At 40.4% G+C, this 24,395-nt stretch overlaps 2 protein-coding genes across 6 annotated transcripts in view; one reads left to right on the forward strand and one right to left on the reverse strand.

Annotated features, from left to right (window-relative positions):
* WNT5B (Wnt family member 5B) overlaps nucleotides 1-24,395 on the reverse strand; it is a 160,576-nt gene that overhangs the window by 62,172 nt on the left and 74,009 nt on the right. The gene's annotated exons all lie outside the window — the stretch shown is intronic.
* Nucleotides 4,000-7,038, forward strand: FBXL14 (F-box and leucine rich repeat protein 14). Its single transcript, XM_001366624.4, has one exon. It carries the CDS (start codon nucleotides 4,146-4,148, stop codon nucleotides 5,346-5,348), a length of 1,203 nt encoding a protein of 400 aa, XP_001366661.1. The 5' UTR covers nucleotides 4,000-4,145; the 3' UTR covers nucleotides 5,349-7,038.

Raw genomic sequence — 24,395 nt, forward strand, 5'->3', positions numbered from 1 at the left:
AGTACCTATTGTGTGGAATGGAAATTAAGGGGACCTTGAATGTCAAATGCCCTCTTTAACCACGATTAAAAATGACCAAGAAAAAAAATCTTTAAAATGGAATGTATTTATTGAGAGAAAAATGTGGGGCGCTGCCTCAAGTCACTGACTTGAGATGACTGTCCCCAAAGATTTAGAGAGCGAGAAATGTTCATGCCTGCCTCAGACTCAACAGAGATAGCCTCACTAACTTACAGAAAAACTTTCATGCAACGTTCCTGATTAAAGATTTGGTTTTATGACTATTTTAGTGGTTCTGTGTTTTTCCAAGTTGACATTTCTTTTTCCATTTCCTATGGCGACACCCCAGGGGAACTGGTCCCTTCTTGAAAACAGTCCCCATCATGGGACAGAGTCCTGGGGTCTCTTCCCCTCCATAAGGTCTTTTATCCTAAGGTTTCTCTCCTGACCCTAATAGAATTCGTCTTTCAAAAGTTGATTTCAGGGCATGTTTCATGCAGCTTGTCCCGGCCACATTTGGTGGTTTGTTCTATGCTAAAACTGCTAGTTATGGCTCTGGGTGATTTCTTACTTTCATTTCAATAATAACATTCTATAGTACTAGAAATCTTTTCACTTAAATTTCTGTAGTACAGAGATAGGTTTAAAAAAAAAAAAGATCTAGATTTTAATTCCTAACTCAAGTTTAATGTTGTCACAGTTGAAGGAAAGTCTTTGGGATTGTTTTCAAACCTAAAATATGAAGAGTTTGGACCAGATGATCCCTAAATTACCTTCCAGTTCTAAATCCTCATTAAATACTCATTCTTCATATTCTTTTCTCCATGAATAGTAGGTTAATTGAAGTTGGCCATCTCTCTTCTGATCATTGTTCCTTTTTTTCTACTTCATTTACTTATGTAGCACTTTCACCTTTTCCCTTTCATCTGGGCTGTGGTCCTCAAACCAGAAATTCCCTTGGGCTTTATATTCTGAATTTACTTAAATGAACTTACAGAAACCCAATAGAAGACAGTGTTAAAGGTCTAATTGAGATGGAAGGTGACATGACACTGAAATATATAAATACTATACAATGACAAAGTAACATTCTATCCAGCAGTGGATATAATCTAGATAGGGACATGGAGGCTGTTTTATATTTTATATTAAATATGTACAATAATAGCTAAAATATGCCATTTTTGGCTAACAAACCCTCAAAGCTCTTACATATAGAAAATAGAGATTGAAATTCCTTAATAGCTTCTCTTAACATTTAAAAATGTTGTTTAAGTATCCATTTATACCTGAAATTGTGTTAGAAACTAGCACAATGCCTTGCATAAATTGGTGCTTAATCAATGCTTATTGATTGATGACTATCTTGGTTTCTAAAGGAGATAAAATTTGGGGTGCCAGTACAGCTTATGGAATAAATAAAGAGAGATTCTGTCAGCAAAGGTAAGGAAGCATTTTTCAGGCATAGGTCACATAGAGTCATGGAAATGGGTGATGGAGTGCCATTATGTGAGAAATCAAGAAAAGGCCAGTTCAGCTGGATCTTAAAATATTAGAGAGTAATATATGACGCTGGAAAGACAGAATGGGGCCAGGTTGTGAAGGGTTTAAAAAACTAAATAGCATTTATATTTTATCCTAGAAACTTATTAAGAAAATAGTATCATGAAATCTGTTCTTTATGAGAATCAGTTTAGTAGCTGTATGGAAGATGGGAATTTCAATGGCCTGGGCAATGAATGATGAAGGTCTGAACTGCAGTGCTGGCTATGTGAATGGAGAGAAGGGTTTGGATGTGAGAGATCAGAAGTAGAAACTACAAGATTTAGCAAGTGATTAGATATATAGCATCGGAGGAAGCTTGGCTATTTGAGAAAAATGCCAATGTTATGAACTTTGGAAATAGGAATGGTACTCTCTTTGGGTAGAAATAGGGACATTTTTTTTCCACAACAACCTGAGCTTATTTTTTTGGGGGGAAATTTTATTTAATTAGTTGATTTAGAATATTTTTCCATGGTTACAAGATTCATGTTTTTCCCCTCCCCTCCCCCCAACTCTCTCCAGTAGCTGGAGTGTGTCAGTGATCAAGACCCATTTCCATATTATTAATATTAGCACTAGGGTGACCATTTAGAGTCTACATCCCCAATCATATCCCCATCGACAGAAATAGGGAAACTTAAAAGACAGATGTGATGGGGTGGGGATGAATTACTTTCTACATGTTGAGATTGAATTCAAACATCCAGGCTGAAATTCCAATAGGCAATTGATGATTTAGGACTGAAACTCAAAGGAGAAACTGATGTCAGATATATACATTTGGGAAAACACCTGCATAGAGGTAAAAATTAAAGCCATCAGACAGAGTTAAAATTAAGAATTTTTTTTTTGGACATGACAAGAGGGAATTTGTTTTGCTTGACTATGTTAGGAGGGTTTTCTTTTTTCTTTTTTAATGGTAGTGGAGTGGATAGCAGGGAGAAAAGGTGGATTCTTGTTCATTGAAATTAGTTAATGAAAGTTAAGTTCTGAGGCTCTGAGTGCTCTATGTGCACTGAAGATTCCATGTCATACATCCTAGGATAGTAAACTGTCCTAAATAACATTGCTCAAATTTTTTAGAAATGGCACAGGAGACAGTTGATTTTTTTCAGGACAAGAACATGCCATTGGGTTCCTGGCCCACTGGTGTCTTCAGTGCTTAGCACAGTGCCAGGCACAAAATCTTAATGTTAGCTGAAGAGCCTGGAGAAGGTTAGGAAGGCAGAGATGCCAGGCAGTCCTGTTGGAAGAGTCCAGAAGATAATAGAGATGACACCTGGCTGAGGGAACAGGGAGGATGGGGGGAAGGCTGCCCTGGCCACCAAGGTGGCATCGGCAAGGCAGCTGTAGTGGCAGCGAGAAGATTTCCAGACTAAGAGAAGGACCCAACAAAAAAAGGTACAGGAGGCAAGGAGGGAGGAAGTGGTAGATAGACATAGGAACTGTCTACCGGCAGGGCAGACTGGGAGGGATTTGGACTGGGTGAAGAGAGGGAGAGTCTCAGTGGGGGACGGGCTAGGAGAGACGGCTGGCATAGGTTCTCTCATAGTCCGGCGCCTACGGGGTTAACAATCTGAGCAGAGGAGAAAGGGAAGAACTCGGTTTCCAGGGTAACGGCTCCGACTGTTCCGGCAGCACTGGCTCCTACCACTGTCCTGGCGGGCGCGGGGGAAGCCAGGAAGGAAGGGAGAAGAAATCGCCGAGTGGCAGGGGACGTCCCGGACTCTACCAAGTGCGCAGTCCGCCCGCTAGCCCCGAAGCCTGAGGGGAGCCGCGCGACGGCGGCCGAGACGGGGAAAAGAGGAGGAGGAGGAAGCGGCGGCGGCGGCGGCGGTCTCCTTGCGCGAGCCGGGAGCGCCCAACTGCCGAAGGGCGGAGGGGGGAGAGAAAGAGCGGCCCTCGTTGTCCCCATCGGCCGCCTTGTCCCCCCGCCTGGGCGGCGGAGTGCGGGCGGCCCGGGGCTGCTAGGTTTGAAAAGCGGGCGAGAGACAAAGGCAGCAGGAAGCCTCTTCGGCGGCCCGAAGCCCAAGGCGCCCGGCCTCTCTGCCAACCCTCCCGCCCCCACCCGAGCTCTTCCCGGCCAGGCGGCGGCGGCCGCCAGAGGCAGAGGCGGCAGCGGCAGCGGCAGCGGCAGCAGCAGCGGCAGAGGAAGGAGGATGCAGCAGGGGGCGTGGGAGCGGCGGCGGCGGAGCGGCGGCAGCCTCGCTTCCCGAGCTCAGCGGGGCTAGAGCGGCAGGGCCCTGCAGAGCCGGGCGGGGCCGCGTGAGTGAGAGCGAGCGAACGAGCGAACAAGCCCGCGGCCCGGCATGTGAGCGCGAAGCCGCGAGAGAACGGGGGCAGGCAGGCGGGCTGGGAAGGGCAGGGCCGGCGAGGCAGGAAGGACGGACCCAGAGGAGGAGCGGCTTTGGCGGCTTTGGCGGCGGCGGCGGCGCGGAGCCGGAAGGCCGGGAGAGCTGGGGGGGATCTCGGGCCCGCGGCGGCGGCGGCGGCGGAGGCGGCGGCGGTGAGCGGGGCTCGGCCCCTCCTCGGGCCGGGGGCGGCTGGGGCCCGGGCCCGCGCCTCCTCCCCCCGGCGCCCGTGGAGGGGGGAGGAGGAAGATGGAGACCCACATCTCGTGCCTGTTCCCAGAGCTGCTGGCCATGATTTTCGGCTACCTGGACGTCCGGGACAAGGGGCGCGCGGCGCAGGTGTGCACAGCCTGGCGGGACGCCGCCTACCACAAGTCGGTGTGGCGGGGGGTGGAGGCCAAGCTGCACCTGCGCCGCGCCAACCCGTCCCTGTTCCCCAGCCTGCAGGCCCGCGGCATCCGGCGGGTGCAGATCCTCAGCCTGCGCCGCAGCCTCAGCTACGTGATCCAGGGCATGGCCAACATCGAGAGCCTGAACCTGAGCGGCTGCTACAACCTCACGGACAACGGGCTGGGCCACGCGTTCGTGCAGGAGATCGGCTCCCTCCGGGCCCTCAACCTCAGCCTCTGCAAGCAGATCACCGATAGCAGCCTGGGCCGTATAGCCCAGTACCTCAAAGGCCTCGAGGTGCTGGAGCTGGGGGGCTGCAGTAACATCACCAACACAGGCCTGCTGCTCATCGCCTGGGGGCTGCAGCGCCTCAAAAGTCTCAACCTGCGCAGCTGCCGACACCTCTCCGACGTGGGCATCGGGCACCTGGCGGGCATGACCCGGAGTGCGGCTGAGGGCTGCCTGGGTTTGGAGCAGCTCACTCTGCAGGACTGCCAGAAACTTACCGACCTGTCCCTCAAACACATCTCCAGAGGCCTGACCGGGCTGAGGCTGCTGAACCTCAGCTTCTGCGGAGGCATTTCTGACGCAGGCCTCCTGCACCTGTCCCACATGGGGAGCCTGAGGAGCCTCAACCTGCGTTCCTGTGACAACATCAGCGACACTGGCATTATGCATCTGGCCATGGGCAGCCTGCGCCTCTCTGGGCTGGATGTGTCCTTCTGTGACAAAGTGGGCGACCAGAGCTTAGCTTACATTGCCCAGGGACTGGATGGCCTCAAATCCCTTTCCCTATGCTCCTGCCACATCAGTGATGATGGCATCAATCGTATGGTTCGGCAGATGCATGGGCTCCGCACCCTCAACATTGGGCAGTGTGTTCGAATCACTGACAAGGGCCTGGAGCTGATTGCTGAACATCTCAGCCAGCTCACCGGCATTGACCTCTATGGCTGCACTCGAATTACCAAACGGGGACTAGAGCGAATCACTCAGCTGCCCTGCCTCAAGGTGCTCAACCTGGGACTCTGGCAGATGACTGAGAGTGAAAAGGTCAGGTGAGGGCAACAGTGCTAGGCCCACTCCCTTCCCTTCTCCTTTCCTTGGTGGACTGTTTGCAGAATATCCCAATGGATGAAAGGGGGGTGATGACTAGCCACCACATTAATTTTCTCTTCCCTTCCTTGTGCCCCTTCAAGCCCATTCTAGCCTGGCATTTGAGGCTGGAAACAGATCCAGCTTTGTCATTCCTCTGCTACACCTCCCCAGCCATTTCCTTTACACTGAGGATGGGGACAGACCCAGTCACATAGAGCCACCCTTTTTGCATAGGAATTGAAGACTCATTCAGCTGCCAGTACCCATACCACCTTTCATTTGGGAGTATAGGGTGGAGGAGGGTAAAGTGACTAGTCTCTTTAAACCAGGGGAGTTGCTGAAGAATCTCTGCCTTCACTTATGCATTTATTTGAATACTGTGATCTGGTTTTATTTTGAAGTGTATAAAAAAAGCAAACCCAGCTACTACATCCTCCTCCACTTGTGTTAACTAATCCTGGTCTCTTCTCATTATTTCTTCTTTTATAGAAAATCTGGTATCCATGCTATTGTTCCTTGCTTTTTTCTTATTTTGGAAGACATCTGAAATCCTTGTGGATTTTTAGGTACCATTCTTTTCTGCTGAGTATATCCTATATATTATATATATGTGTATGAAATATATATAATATATACATTTATATATGTCTGGCTACCTCGTTTAGTTTACTTTTTTTCTGAAGCCCTGGAATTCTTACAAGAAAGATATTTTGAGACTGAAACATTTTTGTGCCTAGACTGGAAAGAGACCCCCTTTGGGTTTGTAAGTCTTTTTTGTTTTCATTTTCCTAAATGCCCCCATCCAGTGTATCTCACTTCCATATTCTGACTATAATTTTCTCTTTCCTCCACAGTGATTGGAGGACCCAACTCTATTTCTGAATCTTGACTTAATTTATAGCACAAATGTATAGGGAAAATGACGACTGGACTGTTTTTTGTTTGTTTGTTCTTTTGGTTTAAAGTGAGATGCAGATTGTGTCTTGAAAATGATTATTATATATGCAAAAACTCTACCCTCTTCCCCAAACCCTTCTTCCAAATTTCCCTACTAAGGAAAAAAAAAAAGGTCACAGAGACTTCCTAATTGGGAGGAGAGAAAGGTGCAGAGCTGGCCTGTAGAACCCAGGGGCTGTAATGTGAAGGGGGAGGAGACTGAAATTCATGTCTTATCTCAGTTCAGTCAATAAAATGGAGCTCATGGGTTTTTTAAAATTCTGTTTCTAAATGGAGGAATAGATGAGTTTGGTTTAGGGTTTTTTGTTTTGTTTTGTTTTGTTTTTGGTGGTGGGTGGGAATTGTGGCTTTAAAAAATGTTTACTTTTTGTGTAGGGAGGGCTTTTTTTTTTTTTAAGACTCCTCCACAGTAATAGGCCAGATCACAGAGTTAAAACAAACCCAGAGACCCTATCGATTAATTGTACTGTTTGTGAATTTGTATAAATAATAACAAAGATCCTCTTAAAAACATTTTATATTCTTACAGTAAAAGGTTAAACTGATATTTATATAATAAAAAGAGGAAATATGAAATATGTTTTTGAAAAAATCAGTCTATCTGTGAATTATTTTTAAGGCACTGTGTGTTGATTTTTGTATACTTTAGAGTAAAAGGAAATATGCATTTTGTGTGGATATATAATAATAGCCTTACACTTAAAAGTTTACTTTTTAGAAGGGCTAGTGTTGTCATTGAAAGGTCCTAGAAATTATATATCGAGCTTCAGTTTAAATCCAGTTTTTCTGTTTGTTTTAAAAATACAATATTATCCACATGGGAATTTCAAGAAATGAAACAAAACCCAACAGAAGGGCCAACTTTTTTTTCAGGGGGAGTAGGGTATAAAAATAAGTTGTTTACTATGGGGCAAAAAAAAATTTTTTTTAAAGGAATGGAAGGAGCAGTGGGTTCCCCTTACTGTTCTCATATTGGGTGTGGGGAGATGTGAAATGGTGGAGGGAGCTCAAGCCATTGTTCAGGAAAGTTAAGAGAGAGCTGTCCTTGCTTGCTTGTTCAGTCATGCATACTGAATCTCTCACAGTGTGAAGGTCCCCAAGGAAAAGAGTGGGGTAGTTCATCCCCTCTTTTTAACATTCCTCTCCAGGCCTGGCTGTATTTAAGCCCTTTCCTGGGGGAGGGGAGGCCAGAAGTTCTTGTACATTTGCATTTTAACCACTTCCACTGTTGAAGCAGGCCCCTGATTCTACCCTGGTGAGTGTTTTTACAGTGCATGAGGGCTCTTTACAGCTCAGCTACCCCTTTAATGAAGAGTTAGTTACCTCTGAATCTTGACACCTAGTTGCTTTGAGAATATGGATATGAAGTTTCTGGCTAACGTTCATACTGTTCTTAGAATGATAAAGGAACTGACAATTATAAAATCTATGTAGAAGAGGAGTACAAAACTTCTCTGGATCAGCCCCCTTGCTAGGGAGAGGCCAGCATCTAGGCTTCTGCTAGGGTAAGATTGTTTTGTAAAATTTCCAAGCTTTCTGCTTGAGTATATCACAAAAGCTGCATTGTTCCCTTTAGGAAAGCCAGCACAATTGGGTCTAATTGAGCCTGACACTATATCCATCTTCCTTTGCTTTGAAGGAGGTGTGGATCTCTTCCCAGCTAGAAGTTTACAATACTTACTTTTTTTAAAAAAGGATGATGTGTGAACCCCAAATAAAAACTAGAAACTTAAGTGTCAGAAATCTAATTTAACACATTACGACTCATGAGTTATATAACAATTTTAGCCCAGTTTGATTTTTAGAAGTCTTCCCATACATATAGAAATAAACTATACAAGCATTCTTTCCCTTTGGATTCAACCAGTAAGGACCCCTAAACATGCATCTAATTTTTATATTTTTATCGAAAGAAACATTCATTATAACTAGGTTAAGATAAGCTAAGATTTAAAATGAGACCAAATTTTTATCTATACTAAAATATAATTTGGTTCTTAAAAACATTTTAGGATAAGTTGAGTGATTCCATTTTTTTTAAAGCTAGTTGCCATGCTACAGAGAGTCCATTACATTTTACTAATAACTTGAACTTAATAAGTTGAATGGTCTATATTTTTTAAACCCCATCTCCTTAAATCTTTAGAAGGAAAAATGATATGGGTCTATGCATGAGGTTTTGGGGATTAGGTCTGTGTGAGTGGCTATAAAAAGGCAAAGAAACATGGAAAAAGAACAATACAAAGGAAAAAAAACAATGATAAAATATTTTTGGTAGGTTAAAAGGAAAAGGGCAGAATCTGTCCTAAGATCGAGAGCAGAAATGATGTAAATAAAGAAGCCCTAAACTTAAACATCTGGAAAGTAAACAAGTAGTAACTAGAATAAAATTGATCGAAAATTGAGGTATAGTACCTATTTTTGTAAATCTGATAGCCTTGATGGGAATATCACATTGCCACAGGAACAATTTCAACAGATCCTACCTCTTCAGGCAAAATCCCTTTAATATTGCAGTCTGTGACAAAAAGGTAATCGATAAACTCAACTGCATGGCTGAGATGGTTTCTGCAGCCCCCCAAGGACACCAAGTGTGGCGCTAAGCCAAGGTTGTTGGCACTATTGCATAATGTTCCCAGCCATAGAGTCCTTCCTCTCCACTGAATTCCTCAGCCTTAAGGAGGAATTTCTTCCTATGTACCTAGAAGTATTTTATTCAACTTGTTAAAACAAACAAAAAACCCTCAAACTTCCAGGCTTGGTAGTATTAACAAAACTAAAGTCCTTGTCAGCTTTTAAAAGCACTGTTAAAAATCAAAAGTGATTTCTTTAAAGAGGGAAATGATTTGAAAAAAGGCAGTTTCCTTTACAGTTTTTCTTTCAACAGAGCCACCCAAAATAGGCTGGCTTTGGAAGAGAAATAAATGCTTTCAAATTTTAACTTAGAGGATGTGAACTCAAGTTTTCAAAGGTCAAGGGGCACTTGAAGCAAGAATCTACTGTTCCCAAACCAAAAGGATCTCTTGATTAAAAGGTAAAACAAAACTAAGATCTTATTCAGCTTCTAACAAGTTTTGATTCTCAATTAGATGAAAAAGAGAGGCCAACTTGGCCTTTGACTTTTTTTTAGCACTGTTCTGATGTTAGAAAGAAGGGACTTATGGCAAGTCTATTCTCATTTTCTTCCTTTCATCTGACATCACACTCTTTAAAAGTGAATCTATTTTGTGCCATCATGAACCACTTTGGAGTCAGAAAGTGAAGCCTTTCGACAAAATCATATGGATTATGGATAATGCTAGGATTTGGAGTTGGAATGAGGAACCTAACACCAAAATTTATGTGTGGCACTACTGAAATGCCTCAAGCAACACATTTACCTCTGTGTCAATATAGGGTAGCAAAGCTAAAGTACTTTAACTAGAGGAAAAGCATTTGAATCAATGCAAAGTATTTCTTAATTAACCAAAATCAAGTGCACACTTGAAGTAAGGGCTTTCAATTCTTAGACTTTTTGGACAATTAGTAAATATTAATGGCTGCAGAAATTGCTACTGATCAGCATTTTTTTCCTCTTTAGACAGACTACTCCCATACCTTCGGAGGATATGGGGGTGACCCTATATCCTCAAAGGCTGGGCCTACCCTTGCTCAAGTACCAGTGTAGCTAAGTTCTGAAAGGATCATCACAAAGTTAGCCAAGGCAGCTTCTGAAGACGGTTCTGTATCAGAGGAAGGGCCCACACTGTTGAAATTACAATTCCTTCAAGTATTAAAGAAGAACAAGAGTATGACTTATACTGCCTGTTGTGAAAACTGATCTTAATCATTTGTTCTGAAAAGCTAACTTTCAGGTAATGGAAAAGGGAAATATAATTAAAGACCTTATTTATGTGGCATCAATATGTGCTATTTTAAGCTTTATAAAAAGTTCATAATATTGAAGTTAGAGTTGAAAGTTTCCACAGAGACCATTTAATTAAACCTCTTCATTTTACAGATACAGAAACAGGCCAGAGAAATGAAGACACAAGGTAGCAGAAACTGGAATTGACCCCTTGACTCCAAATTCAATCTCTCCATCACACCACACTTATATGGTGTTTGTAAAGCATTTTCTCAAGTTATTTCAGATAGATTCACTTAGAAAATGCAGCATGGCATAATGATTACAAAGGCTTGCCTTGGGGTTAGGAAGTCTGCCTCTGACCCATTTTGCTTGTATGCAAGTGACTTAAACTTTTAGGACTCTAGGCAAGTCTCTTACAAGATTAATTTTGGAAAAGGTGTCACACTGCATTGGTAAAGGAAGTCTCAGTTAGGCATTCTCTGGATCAGTGAAATCACAGGACCAGTCCCTATCCTTATCTCTTTCCATCTGTTCCAAGAGAAATCATGCATCTTCCCTCCCCAAAATAAACTGAAAAAGTCTTTTTCTTTCTATAATTTGATTTAAAGGACATGTTATAAATACATTTTTGTGAAGGAAAAAAGCAGTGGATTAAAATCACAAAGGGCCCAAAGAATTTGGAATAACAAGACTAGGCAGGATGAGACTGTATCCCAGAATATGATTTAACTGAATGGTCTTAGTTATATTAGAACACTCTAAGCTTCTCAAAGAATTGCCTTTTTGGTTTTGTTCACAAATATGATGAGATGGTAGCCAATATTTTTGGCAGTTCTTCAGATAGGACAAATGATACACTAAAGGGTTAAGAGATTGTGCCTAGGGCATATGAGGACCACTACTAGAGCCTCTGTTCCAAACCTTGCTCTAATAACCACTTCAGAGGGTATCCAACATGCAGGCAGTTCTTTGATCTTGCTCTCCTTTACTGCACTGCTGCCACCTCTTCCCCTTCTCCTTAGAATGGTACTTACTAATGGCCCACATTTACATAGTGCTCTAAAGCCCATTTCACATTCACTTGATCTTCTCAACATCTCTGGGAAGCCTGGGGTATTGGCCCCATTTTACTGGGGAGAGAACAACTATACCATCCTGACTTCTTTTTGTGACAGAAAAAGCCATTGCTGAAAATTTTTGGTATGCAGCAAGCAGCATGCAGCAGACTCTCTTAGACATATGTGGTCCCCATCTCGTGCACACAGACAACTCCTGGAGATGCTAAGAGAGTGGGCAAATGGAAGATGGGGCTATTGGTACCCTCTAGTGTTAAATCTGCCACCAGTTGTCTTCAGAGAACTTAAGCCAACACAAACTCCTTCCTCCCACCCCATCTCCATTTGGAGAAGAATCTCCTGGAAGTCTGTACTTAGGATAACCACAAAACTAGCATCCTGTGCATGCTTAAATTGCTCTGAAAGACTGAGAAGCATACCAGAATACTTGTAATCCTTATCCTTCCAAGAAACAGAAGATGAAGGAGTAAGTTACGTTGTCTCAGCAAACACACAAGATACTTGGACTGTTAAAAGATATTCTGTTGCTAATCCTTCTTGACTAAAATTTGTAAGGATTTAATAATTGCAGAGCACCTTCTGCATGCTAGCTTTCAATTTTCATGCTCCCAAAGAAGCTCAGGGTCTAGCAGAGTAATAATTGCTACTTAGATGATGAAGCTTTGATGATAGATTTGTTCTCCAAATGGGTAGTGCTTGGAGGTGATCCTTCCCCAAGATGGCTTTCTAAATCACATAACTGCATGGAAAGCAATTCTTTCCTATGTACAAGAGATGTAAGAAGTCATTTAAGATGGAATTTCATAATGGTATCTTCCTCTTCTCTTTCCTTAGGAAATAAAATTCCATAACAAAATCTCTTATTTCCCACCATACTTCCTTCCTTTGGTAATCTTGCTTCAAAAATCATATTGAGCTATAGTTAGGATAACTCTCTACCTCTTTTTTTTTTTTAAAGTCCTTACCTTTCATCTTGGAATCAATACTGTGTATTGGTTCCAAGGCAGAAGAATGGTAAGGGCTAGGCAATGGGGGTTAAGTGACTTGCCCAGGGTCACACAGCTGGGAAGTGTCTGAAGTCACATTTGAACCCAGGATCTCCCATCTCTAGGCCTGGCTCTCAATCCACTAAGCTACCCAGCTAACCCCAACTCTCTACCTCTTATTTTTTTTTTAATTTAAATTTTAATATCATTCAAAACACTTTCCTATTGGTCATTGTCTCTCCCTCTTTTTCCTAGGCTGAACTTATGAGTGTCAGGGCAAATTTTTTATGAGGAGGGAAAAAAATTAGCTCTAATATGAAACAAACTTACTAAACCAAGAAATATGCTGGTAGATGGGATAAAGGAAACCTACAATAATACTAAACTCCCAAATAAAAATTTCAAGAATCTTAGAAATAAAGTAACTTTCCAATTCCATTACTTTTCATTCTCAGGCCATAATCTCCCAGAGGTTTGTTAGCAGTCAACAACTCTAAAATAGCAGAAAGAGTCCAGTTGCCTTGCTTTAAGCAAACCTAGTATGAAAATCTAGAAGTACACATAAATTAGGAGACAATTATTTGCTTTAACAAAGACCCCAGCTTTTGGGATAAGAACCCACTATTTGACAAAAACTGCTGGGAAAACTGGAAAACAGTATGGGAGAGATTAGGTCTAGATCAGCATCTTACACCCTACACCAAGATAAATATAAAAAATATTCATTATTTTTTCTCTGAAACAGCTAGTCTTCTCTAGAAAATTTAAACTATGATGATATACACAAAATTTTCAGGAACACTTTTATTACTATGATTACCATTACAGCTGTCTACTGAATAAAGCATTCCTTACTATAGTCCAAAAAAGGAATAGTCATTTCATGTGATTTTATCAAGGTTCTCTCTACAGGAGTTGAGTTTCAAGTTTTAGGAGTTTAGAGCAGGGGCTCTTAGCCATTTTGTGTCATAGACTCCTTTGGCAGTCTGGTAAAGCTCCTGGATTGCTTTTCAGAAGGTTTTTAAATGCATAAAGTAAAAATAGGTTTACAAAAGAAACAAATTTTAGTGAAATATAGTGGTCAACGTATTTTTTTAAATTTCAAAGATCGCAGGTTAAAAACCTCTTTTATATAGGAAAGACATATATTCTCCAATTTTTGGACCTCAGGGTGGATAAAATGTTCTAGTTCTAGTGAAAATCAGTGATCTGGAGATAAATGTTCCATTATTATCCTCAGAGGCAAATGTCAACAAATGGAGCATTTCTTTTACCTGAAGAAATGTAGTCTGCCCAATCCTCTTTCTTTATACAGTAATACCTTTATCTTACTAGAATTAGGCATTTTAGTGAAAGAAATATCTTACACAGTACTGGATCTATATGTAGCCTTACTTTATCTCTGTATTTGAAACTCAAATCCTGGTCTAACTACAATAGGGGGCTGGTGCTGGGATTTCAGAGACCATACAAGTAAAGTCCAGCTTTGGGCCATGCTATATTACTAAGGCGGAAAGACTTCAAGGTCAGACCTGGTGACAGCCTGTGCATATGTCTATTATCCAAAGAGCAGCCTAGCTAAGGTTGGAGATCCTAGCCTCAGGATCACTGAAATCTTTGAAAATTTGAAACATACATCACAGAAATATAGAGATTCCATGAATCATGTGGACATGGAAAGATATTCTAAATTAATTAAGTAAATAAGATTAAAAAAAGAAATAGAGATTATAAATATATATGCATGTGGAGAATTAAAAGAGTCAGGACCTTAGCACAGATTATTCTGTTTTTTTTTTTAATTTGGAAAATTTTATTTAATTAATTAATTTTGAATATTTTTCCATGGTTACAAAATTCATATTCTTTCCCTCCCCTCCCCCAATGCCCTCCATAGCTGACATGCAATTCCACTGGATTTTACATGTGTCATTGATCAAGACCTATTTCCATGTTATTATTGCACTAGAATGATCATTAGAGTCTACATCCCCAATCATGTCCCCATCAACCCATGTGATTAAGCAGTTGGTTTTCTTTTGTGTTTCTACTCCCACAGTTCTTCCTCTGAAAATGGGTAGCATTCTTTCTCATAAATCCCTTAGAATTGTCCTGAATCATTGCATTGCTGCTAGTAGAGAAGTCCATTATATTCAATGGTGCCACAGTGTATCAGTCTCTGTGTAAAATGTTCTCCTGGTTCTGCTCCTCTCACTCTGCATCACTTCCTGGAGGTCATTCCAGTCTCCATGGAATTCCTCCAGTTCATTATTCCTTTGAGCACAATAGTATTCCCTCACCAACATATACCAACTATGCCCAAAGGGCTTTAAATGACTGCCTGCCCTTTGATCCAACCATACCACTGCTGGTATATGTATGTATGTATATATATATATATTTTTTTTTTTTTCTACAAAGAGATAATAAGGAAAAAGACTTGTACAAGAATATTCATAGCTGCACTCTTTGTGGTGGCAAAGAATTGGAAAAGGAGGGGATGCCCTTCAATTGGGGAATGGCTGAGCAAATTATGGTATGTGTTAGTGATGGAGCACAGATTATTCTAAAGGAAAAAATGAATTTCCCCTCCTTCAATTAAATAGCTTTACCATATTCCTTCCTCCACCAAGACAACTAGTTTCACTCCTGTTTTGATACTAATAAAAGAAGTGGCCAAAAGCCCTGTCTTGTTTCTTTTCTACCAGTTCCTAAAAATGAAGGGGATGTTTCTAAAGAAAGGATCAAATTTGGTCTTTTCAAAGTTTCAAATACTTGATATAACTGGAAGAATGTAGAAAAGAAAAGGATGAAATTTAAATAAGTTCTTATCAAAGTCTTTAGAAATCTATGGATTCTGCTTACTGTCAGCAGGTGGCAACATTGCCTATGATTCAGCAGCCATTCATTTGCTATTCAAAATCTTAAATCTTTTTAGAATAATTTCCTCCTGCTTTCCTCTTCTTTTTGTGAAATCATTTTTATGGTATCAGGGTTCAACAGGATGTCAGCTTAAGAAATCTCATCATTCCAAAAAGGTAAAGATAATGAAACTAAGGATAGGGCTTTATAGTCTATCTTACGTTTTATATATATAAAGTCAACCTAAAACTATGCCATTTAGTGACTAGCACTTAAGATCATGGCTGTAGAGCTAGAAAGGATCTTGGAGATCACTGAGTACAGATCCCTCCTTTTGTAGATATCAGTGTCAGAGATAGGATTTGGACCCAAGGGCTCTCACTTCACTTGGAGGCTCCAAGACCACCTTCAACCATAAATGTTTCTAAAGAAGATCACATTTGGGGATAAAGTGGCCTGGTGTCTCTTAACTATTTCTTCCCATAAGTTGCCACAGAGTCTAGCTAATACACACTGGACACTTTTTGTTGCTTTTTCCTGATTTTGCAGGCATCCAGTAGGTATCCTGGCTGTCCATTTGTCTGTCATTCCTTTCCTGAAACACTTCTCTTCCTCTCATACATTTCCTTGATGACACCTTTCCCTTCTGTTCATATTTGAAGTTTTTCACTGGACTCTACTCACACACATCTCTTTATTGCTTTCAGCGTGATAATAGTTTTTCATTTATTTCACAGTGTTATTCAATGTCTTGCTGCCAATCAGCCCCACTGATAAGGTGCCATTAATAAAAACAAAAGATTGGCCTTTTTTGCCATGAGAAGCTTGAGGTTACAAATAATTAGGAGAAATATTTATATATTTATATGTGCATATAAATATAATACTTATGAATATATATCATCATCTCCTTCCTTAAACTGGTCCTTCTTCCAGTCTTCCCTATTTCTGGTGAGAGCGCTACCATCTTCCCAGTCATTCAGTTTCAGCATTTCAGAGGTATCCTGGATGACCTAGTAGTCAACAGTTTTTTCCTATTATACATTTGGAGACATTGAGCACAGAGAAGACTGTTGTGAGGATCAGATGAGATCATGCAAGTTTAAAACATTCTTCAAGTATGAACAACTGACTAATATTGATTCCTCTCTGCAATGTACTTTAAAGTTTGCAAAGCATTTTATATACATCATCTCATTTGCTGCTCACAACTGCCATGTGAGGTAAGTGCTATTCTTAACCTCCATTTTATTTTTTTTTAAATTCTTACTTTCTGTTTTAGTAATAACTCTATGACAGAAGGGCAAGAACTAGGCAAAAGAGGTTACATGACTTGCCTAAGGTCACACAGCTAAGAAGTGATTTGAAAACAGGTCCCCCTGACTCCAGTTCTAGCCCTCTGTTCATCGTGCCACCTATCGTATCTCCATTTTAAAGATAAGGAAACTCAGCCTTGTCCAGAGTCACAAAAGTTGCTAGCTAATCCATTATCTAAAAGAAATCCAGGTCTTTTGACACCAAGTTTGATCATGATACAACTCTGCCTTAGAGAGAAAAAAATTAAAAATAATTCTTCTATCAAGAGACAATGCCCCTTTAGCAAGGCAGCATCCTCTGAAGAGTCTGCCTATATTTAGCAGCACAGGGTCTTGTTTGTTATAGATGTAAAATTATAGGGAAAAGGAATAAAGTCAACTTTCTTTACATAGCTGGCCACTTAAAATCCAGTAGCAAATAAGATTTCAGTGGAACCTGTTAGTATTGGTAATTGGTACATTTCAAATGTAACCCAAAGAAATGATGAGGGGCAGCGGCAAGGTGGCACAATAAAGTCCTGGGCCTGAAGTCAGGAAAAGGTCTTGCCCAATTCAAATCTGGCCTCAGACACTTACTAGGTGTGTGACCCTAGGCAAGTCACTTAACTCTGCCTCAGGTCCTCATCTATAAAGTGAGCTGGAGAAGGAAATAAACCACTCTGGTATCTTTGGCAAGAAAACTTCAAATGGAGTCTTGAAGAGTCAGGCATGGCTGAATAATAATGACAAAAAGAAATGATGGAAACCTGGAAAGGCTTATATTAACTGATAGGGAATAAAGTGAACAGAACCTGGAAAACACTTTATACAACAAGCACCTAATCATTTTACACTCGGACAGAGAGGAGAGGAAGTTCTGCCACACAACGTCTGTTGTAGGCAAAGTGTCAACCTTGCTGAGCAGAAGCTGAGCAGCAGAGAGAATTGCAAGAGTTACATTACAGAAGAATTCTCAGGGGCCATCTAGCCCAAGCTGTAGTAGTAAAACAGCATTTCCCGGTGCCATACCTGCTGAGAAGTCCTCTAGATTTTCTTTGAATACTTCCAATCAGGGACTGCTCAGGTAGCCCATTCCATTTATGGAAAGTTCTCACTCACTGTAAGGAAATTTACCTTTATGTCAAGGTAAAATTTGACTCTGCCTCATGAGAAATTTCAAACTGACTTCCACATACCACAGATTCCTCTACTTCAATATCCTTTTGTTCTCTAAAAGAATTTAGTACTGATTCTATATTGCTGATAAAATCAATGAGCCACATGGAGACAGAAGCTCCTACTTCATGTTACTAAACTGTTCATTTTTTTAAAGTATTTTTCCATGGCTACATGATCCATGTTGTCTCCCTCCCCCCTCCCGAAGCTGGCAAGCAATTCTACTGGTTTATACATCTTATCACTCAAATCCTATTTCCACATTATTCATTTTTGTAATAGAGTCATCTTTTACAATCCAAACCCCAAATTGTATGCCCATGTAAACAAGTGATAAATCATATGTTCTCTTCTGTGTTTCTGCTCCAACACAAACTCTTCATTTCTGTTTGTAAAGGACAGACCCTTCAGGTTTAACAAATTCCATAAACCAGGTTAGGGAAATTCTTAATGACTAATTGACAAATTAATAAAGAAAGCTAGGTACAGTTTCAAGCTTAGCAGGCCACTGCTACCTCTTCCTTCCCCTCTCCTTTCTCTGGACTCCAGAAAAGTAGAAGTGATTATCTAGAGGAATAAAGAAACACCAACCACCCAGATTAGGTAATCTGACTCAGTCTGCTTCCTGGTTTTGGACTGGTTTTCCTTTGACCTTTGATGTGATCACCACATTTTAAGTGAGCTGTGCCCTGGAATTAGCAAAATGACTCCCCCGGTTTCTAGACAACACCTTGAGAACATGACCACCATTTTAACTGTCACCCTAGAGGTGAAGTCTCTGTATGTCATCACCAAGCCTTGGAGCCAATTATTTCCCATTCCTCAGCACATTTCAGCTCTTGACATATCTCATAGCTGCATTGGTCTGAAACTCCTAGAGAGACTAAGAAGTTGAGAAGGACTTCCCACCCTGCCATTAGGGCTTGAACAAATCTGTTGATGTTAATCTGCCCCTCACTTACAGCCCAACTGCTTTTCCGCCTTTAAACCTTTGATAATGGTTTTACTAAAATCCTCTTTTCATGAAAAAAAAAATCCCAGCTGGATATTTCAGGTCTGAACACAATGGGCAAAGACCTTTGCCTTCACTTCAAAAAGTCTCTAATCAAACTTCACACATCTTTTACCTTGTTTATTGTCATTAGAGAAAAGAATGGAAAATGTTATTGCAGAATTTCAAAATAATTTAGACATCTTTGCCTGTATATGAGCTGACCTCATGCCAGAACTAAGCTATAAAAACTATTTTTTCCAAAAGAATCAAATGTGTGGAGAAAGCATTCTTCCATTAACCTTTATGGGTCACCTGAAGGAAAGGTTCTTATCGTGTGACTATAGGAAAGAAGATAACTGGGGAGATTTAACTTAATCTTCCCAAGCTTCTGGGGTGAAAGGTCATGTTCCTACTCTAGTCAGAGAGACTTTTTTCCCCCCTATATACAGTTTTCCCACCCTTACTGAGCATTTATCTATTGCTCTCTTCTATCCCAAGAACATTAAAAACAACATATATAAAGGATTACATTATAAAAACTTAACAATTTACACACTGGCCCAGTAAGCGCTTACTGGGAAGTGATCTTGCCTTCCCTATATTTTGTAAAATTTCTTCTATATGTTTCACAATGGGGTATTCATTAAGAATAGATAATATACCTTTTAGTGCTATAAAAACATCTTATTCTATATTCACATTGAGGATTCTCTGGAAAAGATATCTCATCCTTCTAATCAAAGATATTTGGCCATAAATATTTTTGATGGATTTGTGATCTCATCCACTTGGGGACTCTCTCCAAGAGTGTAGACATCTTGCCACCCATCCATGCCTTTTCATCTTGTACTTTTGCCTGTGTCCTCCGATAAATTCTCTTCCCAATCTGCTGGAAATATTCCTCTGGATCAGTGGTTATTAACCTGGTCTCCATGGACCCCATTGGCAGTTTATGGATAGATCTCAGGGAATCCATGGATTTAGATGGGAAAATATTCCATCTTTATTTTCATTGACCTCTAACTAAAATTTGGCATTTCCTTCAATTGTGATTTTTTAAAAATTCACATTATTCTGAGGAGACTGTATGCTTCCACAGAATGCCCAATGTGTGTGACACAAAAAAGATTAAAAATTGCTCTAGATTCTAAATGATCACCCTAGTGCAAATATCAATGGCATGGAAATGGATCTTGATCAATGACACATGCAAAACCCAGAGGAATTGCACGTCAGCTACCAGCTACAGGAGGGGAATTAGAGGAGGGCAGGAAAAGAACATGAATCTTGTAACCATTGAAAAATATTCTAAATTAATTAAATAAATAAAAAAAACTGCTCTGGAACAATCAGCAGGTTCATTTTTAAAAACGTGGAATGACCTATGAGGGGTGAAATGAATAGAACCAAGAGAACACCATATACCACTACAGAATTAATATTTGAAGAATAACTTCTGAATGTCCATTTCTAGAGAAAGAACTGATTAACAGAAATCTGAAAGACATAATTTATGCATAATTTTTTTTTGTCAGGTGATGCCTTCTAAATGGTATAGGGAGAAGAGAAAGGGAGTGAGAGATCTAAGAATTTTAGTGTAACCAACAAATTAATTTTTAAAAATTACTTCAGATCTTTTGATACTGTATACTAATAGAGTAGGTCTCCAATAACTATTCTCTCCTGCTAGTTAAGTGGTCATTTTCCTTTTCTGGGCATTCATCTCTTTGACAGCATCCTTATTTACATTTATGCAATTCTTCATTGGTAATATTCTGAGATGACTGAGGTCATATTTGAAGTCAGGACCTCCTAACTCCAGAACCACTGGGTATACTTTGCTTAGCAGTCCATCTTTCCTCAATTTTAAACTGTCAAGAGTTCTAAGTCCCCTTCTTCAACACCATTTTCTGAACTAGCTATTCACTTCCCAAATTTACCTTTGTCTTCTAAAGACCCTGCCTTTAATCAGCAACAGTGAAGAAAATGCCATATGTGCTCCCAAGGTCTTCAGTTTCTTGCCCAAGATCATACCCTTTGTCAGTGTTTGATATTTTGCCTAGAAATATAATCTTGCTCATTCAGAATGCGTAGCAATCATTTGCTTTGACAATTCTTTGGAGATTTTCTGTCATGTCTTGGATGGCATGAGTAGAAGTCTTCTAATTTGACAACCACAGGGTAGTTTTCTGTCACAGGATATGTCACAGGAAGTCTTTATCAGTACTCCACAAGAGGAAATCACCAACCACTATTGTACATTTTTTTTGTCCCTTAAAAGAATATCTCTCAAGAGCAACTTTGAATCTACATCATTGTTCCTTGAAGAAAAAGCTGCTACTTGCTCCTCTGTGGGTCTATATTCCTCCATCAGTCTCTTGAGATTCTTCTTATTTTTTGTTTTAACATGGAAACACTTCTTCCATTTAAAAAAAAAATTAAAACTCTAATCTTTCTGAAGAGTTTAAAAAGGAACTTTTCAAACTCCCTTACCTTCTCCTCCAGAAAATTAGCCTATATCTTGAGAATAGATAACAGTTACTTGGTCACAAAAGAAAGACAAATACCATATACTCTATGCAGGTCCCTAGAAAATTATCCCTGCCTATTGGTATTTCTGGAGGCAGTCTTCAGTTTTTTGTCATTCTTGATAGGAGCTCTTGTGATCAACATCCCTGGCAAATCCTTTAAAAATTATTTTTTCCTATTAACAATAGAAAGACCTACTCTTTTCCTAGGGCATGATTATATATAACTCAATGTTTTCCATTAAAAGTTATATCGCAGAGGATATTGTTGCTTAGGTCCTTGTACTAGTGGAGTTCTCTGAGGTCTCTATTTACTTCCCCAAATCTTCCTTTCTCTTTAATCAGCAACAGTGAAGAAAATACTGTATGAACTCCCATGGTCTTAATTTCTTGCCCAAGATCATACTCTTTACAACATTCTAGACATTCTAAGCATCTTTTTAAAAAATGTTATGAATATCCCTTCTCTATAAGCTGTCCCAAGAGCAGATATCTACCTAACAAGCTGACATGCTTGGAAGTTGAAACAGTTAGGGAGAAGAACCAGGCTTGTTAAGCAGTGTTCAAAAAAATGAACCTTGAAGGTCATATGTATGCATTCTGTTTTTTTCTTCCCTCCAAACCACCAAGGCAGAGCAGGATATTTCTCTCCTCCTTCTACTTCTCTCCTTCAAAATGTCCGTTTGTGATTTCTTTTTCCAAGGCTGATCTTGATGTTTATTTAAATCCGACTTGTTCTATGAAAACGTTAAAGGGTGCAAAAGGTTGTAAGTTGACTATCCAATGTGACAGTGTGATCTAGCCAGGACCAACCTCTAAGGGATGGCTAAGGTTAGAATGCCACCTAGAGACAGCCTTGAATATCAAGGGAAGTCAGAATGCCTAGCCTTCACCCAAGCTGAAGTTGAAAAATCCTTTAGGGGTAATTTACAACAAGTTCCTGATTTGTGTTTCGTGTTTTTGATTGAATGTTCCCCATTTCATAATCTCTAGTAATTTTGTTTTTATTAGAGAATAGGCTTTGTGGGAAGAAGATCAAATGGTGAAAGTTTCCTCCTTCAAGGAGAGTTATATGCAAACAACAAAAAAAAGCTTGTTTTGCTATGTCTTAACCTTGTATATGATTTGTCATATCCATCTCTATTTAGACAAAGAAACATTAGGCAGGTTTTACAAGAAAGGTGAAGTACTCTGGGCTGCTTCCTTCTTACTGTATCTTTATTCCACTGATGAACTTCCAAAGAGAGAAAGACAGTGCAGAGATCACAGGAGTCCTGCTTATTACCATCAGAATCAAAAACAGAAGTAGCATTTCCAACCAAAGAAAATTGTCTGATCATAAAGAACACAAACTCCATTTTCCAATATAAAGAAATTAGCCCAGAAGAATGGTTCACACAACTGTCAGCTATAGCTAATATGACAGAGAACATGGACACGTGCCAACATTCTCTTCCTGGGGGAAAAGCACAGACATTGTGTTGAGGGTGGAGCGAATTACCAGATAGTCTTGTGGAAAGAAGCCAATAGATGGATGAACTTTTGAGTGAAAGTGGGAAAACTGAGGCACATTTAAAATTTGGATGAATTTAATGGCAAGACCCTAAAGGCGTGAGTGTATGGACTCATTCAAAACACCTTCAAAAGAAAACGTGTACTTCAAACGTGCATGTACTTCAATTCCTCTTCAGGTGGGGAGGTAGACCCCATCTGAAGTCAAGTAGCTCTTTTGTCTCCAGAAGCCTTTCCCAGTATATCACATCCTCCTTCCGAGGGTGAGAGAATTGAACTCAGGACCTTCAGCTTGCACAACTGACGTGCTACCTACTGCGCCAAAGCTGAAGTGGATGTCTACTGTCTGGTGAAGTGGGACCTTCCCTCAGGGGGAAACCTCTCCTGTGACAAAGTCAAAGCCTGGGGTTTATATCTTTAAACTAAATAAACTGGAGACTTCTAGATTTCCATGTTGATAATATAGATAGATAGAAGCTAGAAGGTTTTTGATTTCTACCTAATGTTAGAGCCTTCCCTCTATTATCTCCAATTTATCTTTATTTGCATATAGTTGTTTTATGTTGTTTCCTCCAATAGACTGTGACTTCCTCGAGAGGAGAGACTAGATTTTTACCTCATCTAAGTGCTTAGTACAGTGCTTGGCACAGAATAGGCACTTAATAAATGCTTATTGACTGACTGGAAGAGGGTCTCATAAGACTTATGATTGATTTATATTTTTTCTTTGTTTTATTTGATATCAGAACCAAAAATAAAAAAAAAACAACCCAAAACCCATCACTTGGGAGCCAGTCTTCTTTGATAATGAAACATTTTGTACTTAACTAGCTTTTTTTTTTTAACAACTGTTGTTTTTCAGTTGTATGTGACTCTTTGTGACCTCATGTAGAGTTTTCTTGGCATCTAGAATGATTTGCCATTTCCTTCTCCAGCTCATTTTAAAATAACTGAGGCAAACTGGGTTAAGTGACTTGCCCAGGGTCACAAGCAAGTAAGTGTCTGAGGTCAGATTTGAATTAATGAAGATGAGTCTTCTTGAATCCATTCCCAGTACTCTATCCACTAAGTCACTCAGCCACTCTCAAACAACAACAACAAGCCTTGTTTTTGAACGACAGGTGAACTCTATTGCCAGCACCAAATCTGAAGCCTTCCCAGCATAGCAGAAATTATGCTTCACTGGCTTAGCCTTTAGGAACCTATGACTAGAATAGGGCTTTCTTAGAGACATGGGAGTTGAAGGTAATATCTGGAAAACCTTATGGAAGATTATGTTTCATAGATAGGAATATAGCAGGATCTATGATGCATTTTATCTCTGTAGGAGTCAGAGAGGTCCTGAGAATTCCCAAGGGAACTAAGTCGGAAGCTGGACCACCTTAATCACACATACACACAGAAGAAGGTCCTGCCTGTGTAACAAGTGGGAAGACAGATGAGATTCTGTGTGCAGTCATACAGGTTGGTCCTATCGCCTTTGTCTTTCTTTACTCTTGAGGAGGACTTCTGGCTTCCAATTTGATTTGAATGACAAGAAGAGAGAGGGAGTTTCAGAGAACTACTGGAAGCCATGAGGCCATTTTTCTGCTGATGGCTGCTCTAGCCCAAGTTGGGAGAAGTGGAGATGGACCACTTAGGGGGATACAGGGCTGTAGACATTGAGATCTTTGGGCAAAGACAGGGCCAAAGCTTTGTGGAGGGAATTATGCATTGGGACTGGACTGGTAGCTGCTATGAAACCGCTTTGGGGGTGAGAAGCCTAATAAACCAGT

The sequence above is a fragment of the Monodelphis domestica genome, chromosome 5, assembly GCF_027887165.1.
Source record: "Monodelphis domestica isolate mMonDom1 chromosome 5, mMonDom1.pri, whole genome shotgun sequence".
In the NCBI taxonomy this organism is placed as follows: Eukaryota; Metazoa; Chordata; class Mammalia; order Didelphimorphia; family Didelphidae; genus Monodelphis; species Monodelphis domestica.

Excerpts from the sequence above, each read along its gene's own strand:
- FBXL14 (XM_001366624.4), top strand. The coding sequence starts at position 4,146 with ATGGAGACCCACATCTCGTGCCTGTTCCCAGAGCTGCTGGCCATGATT.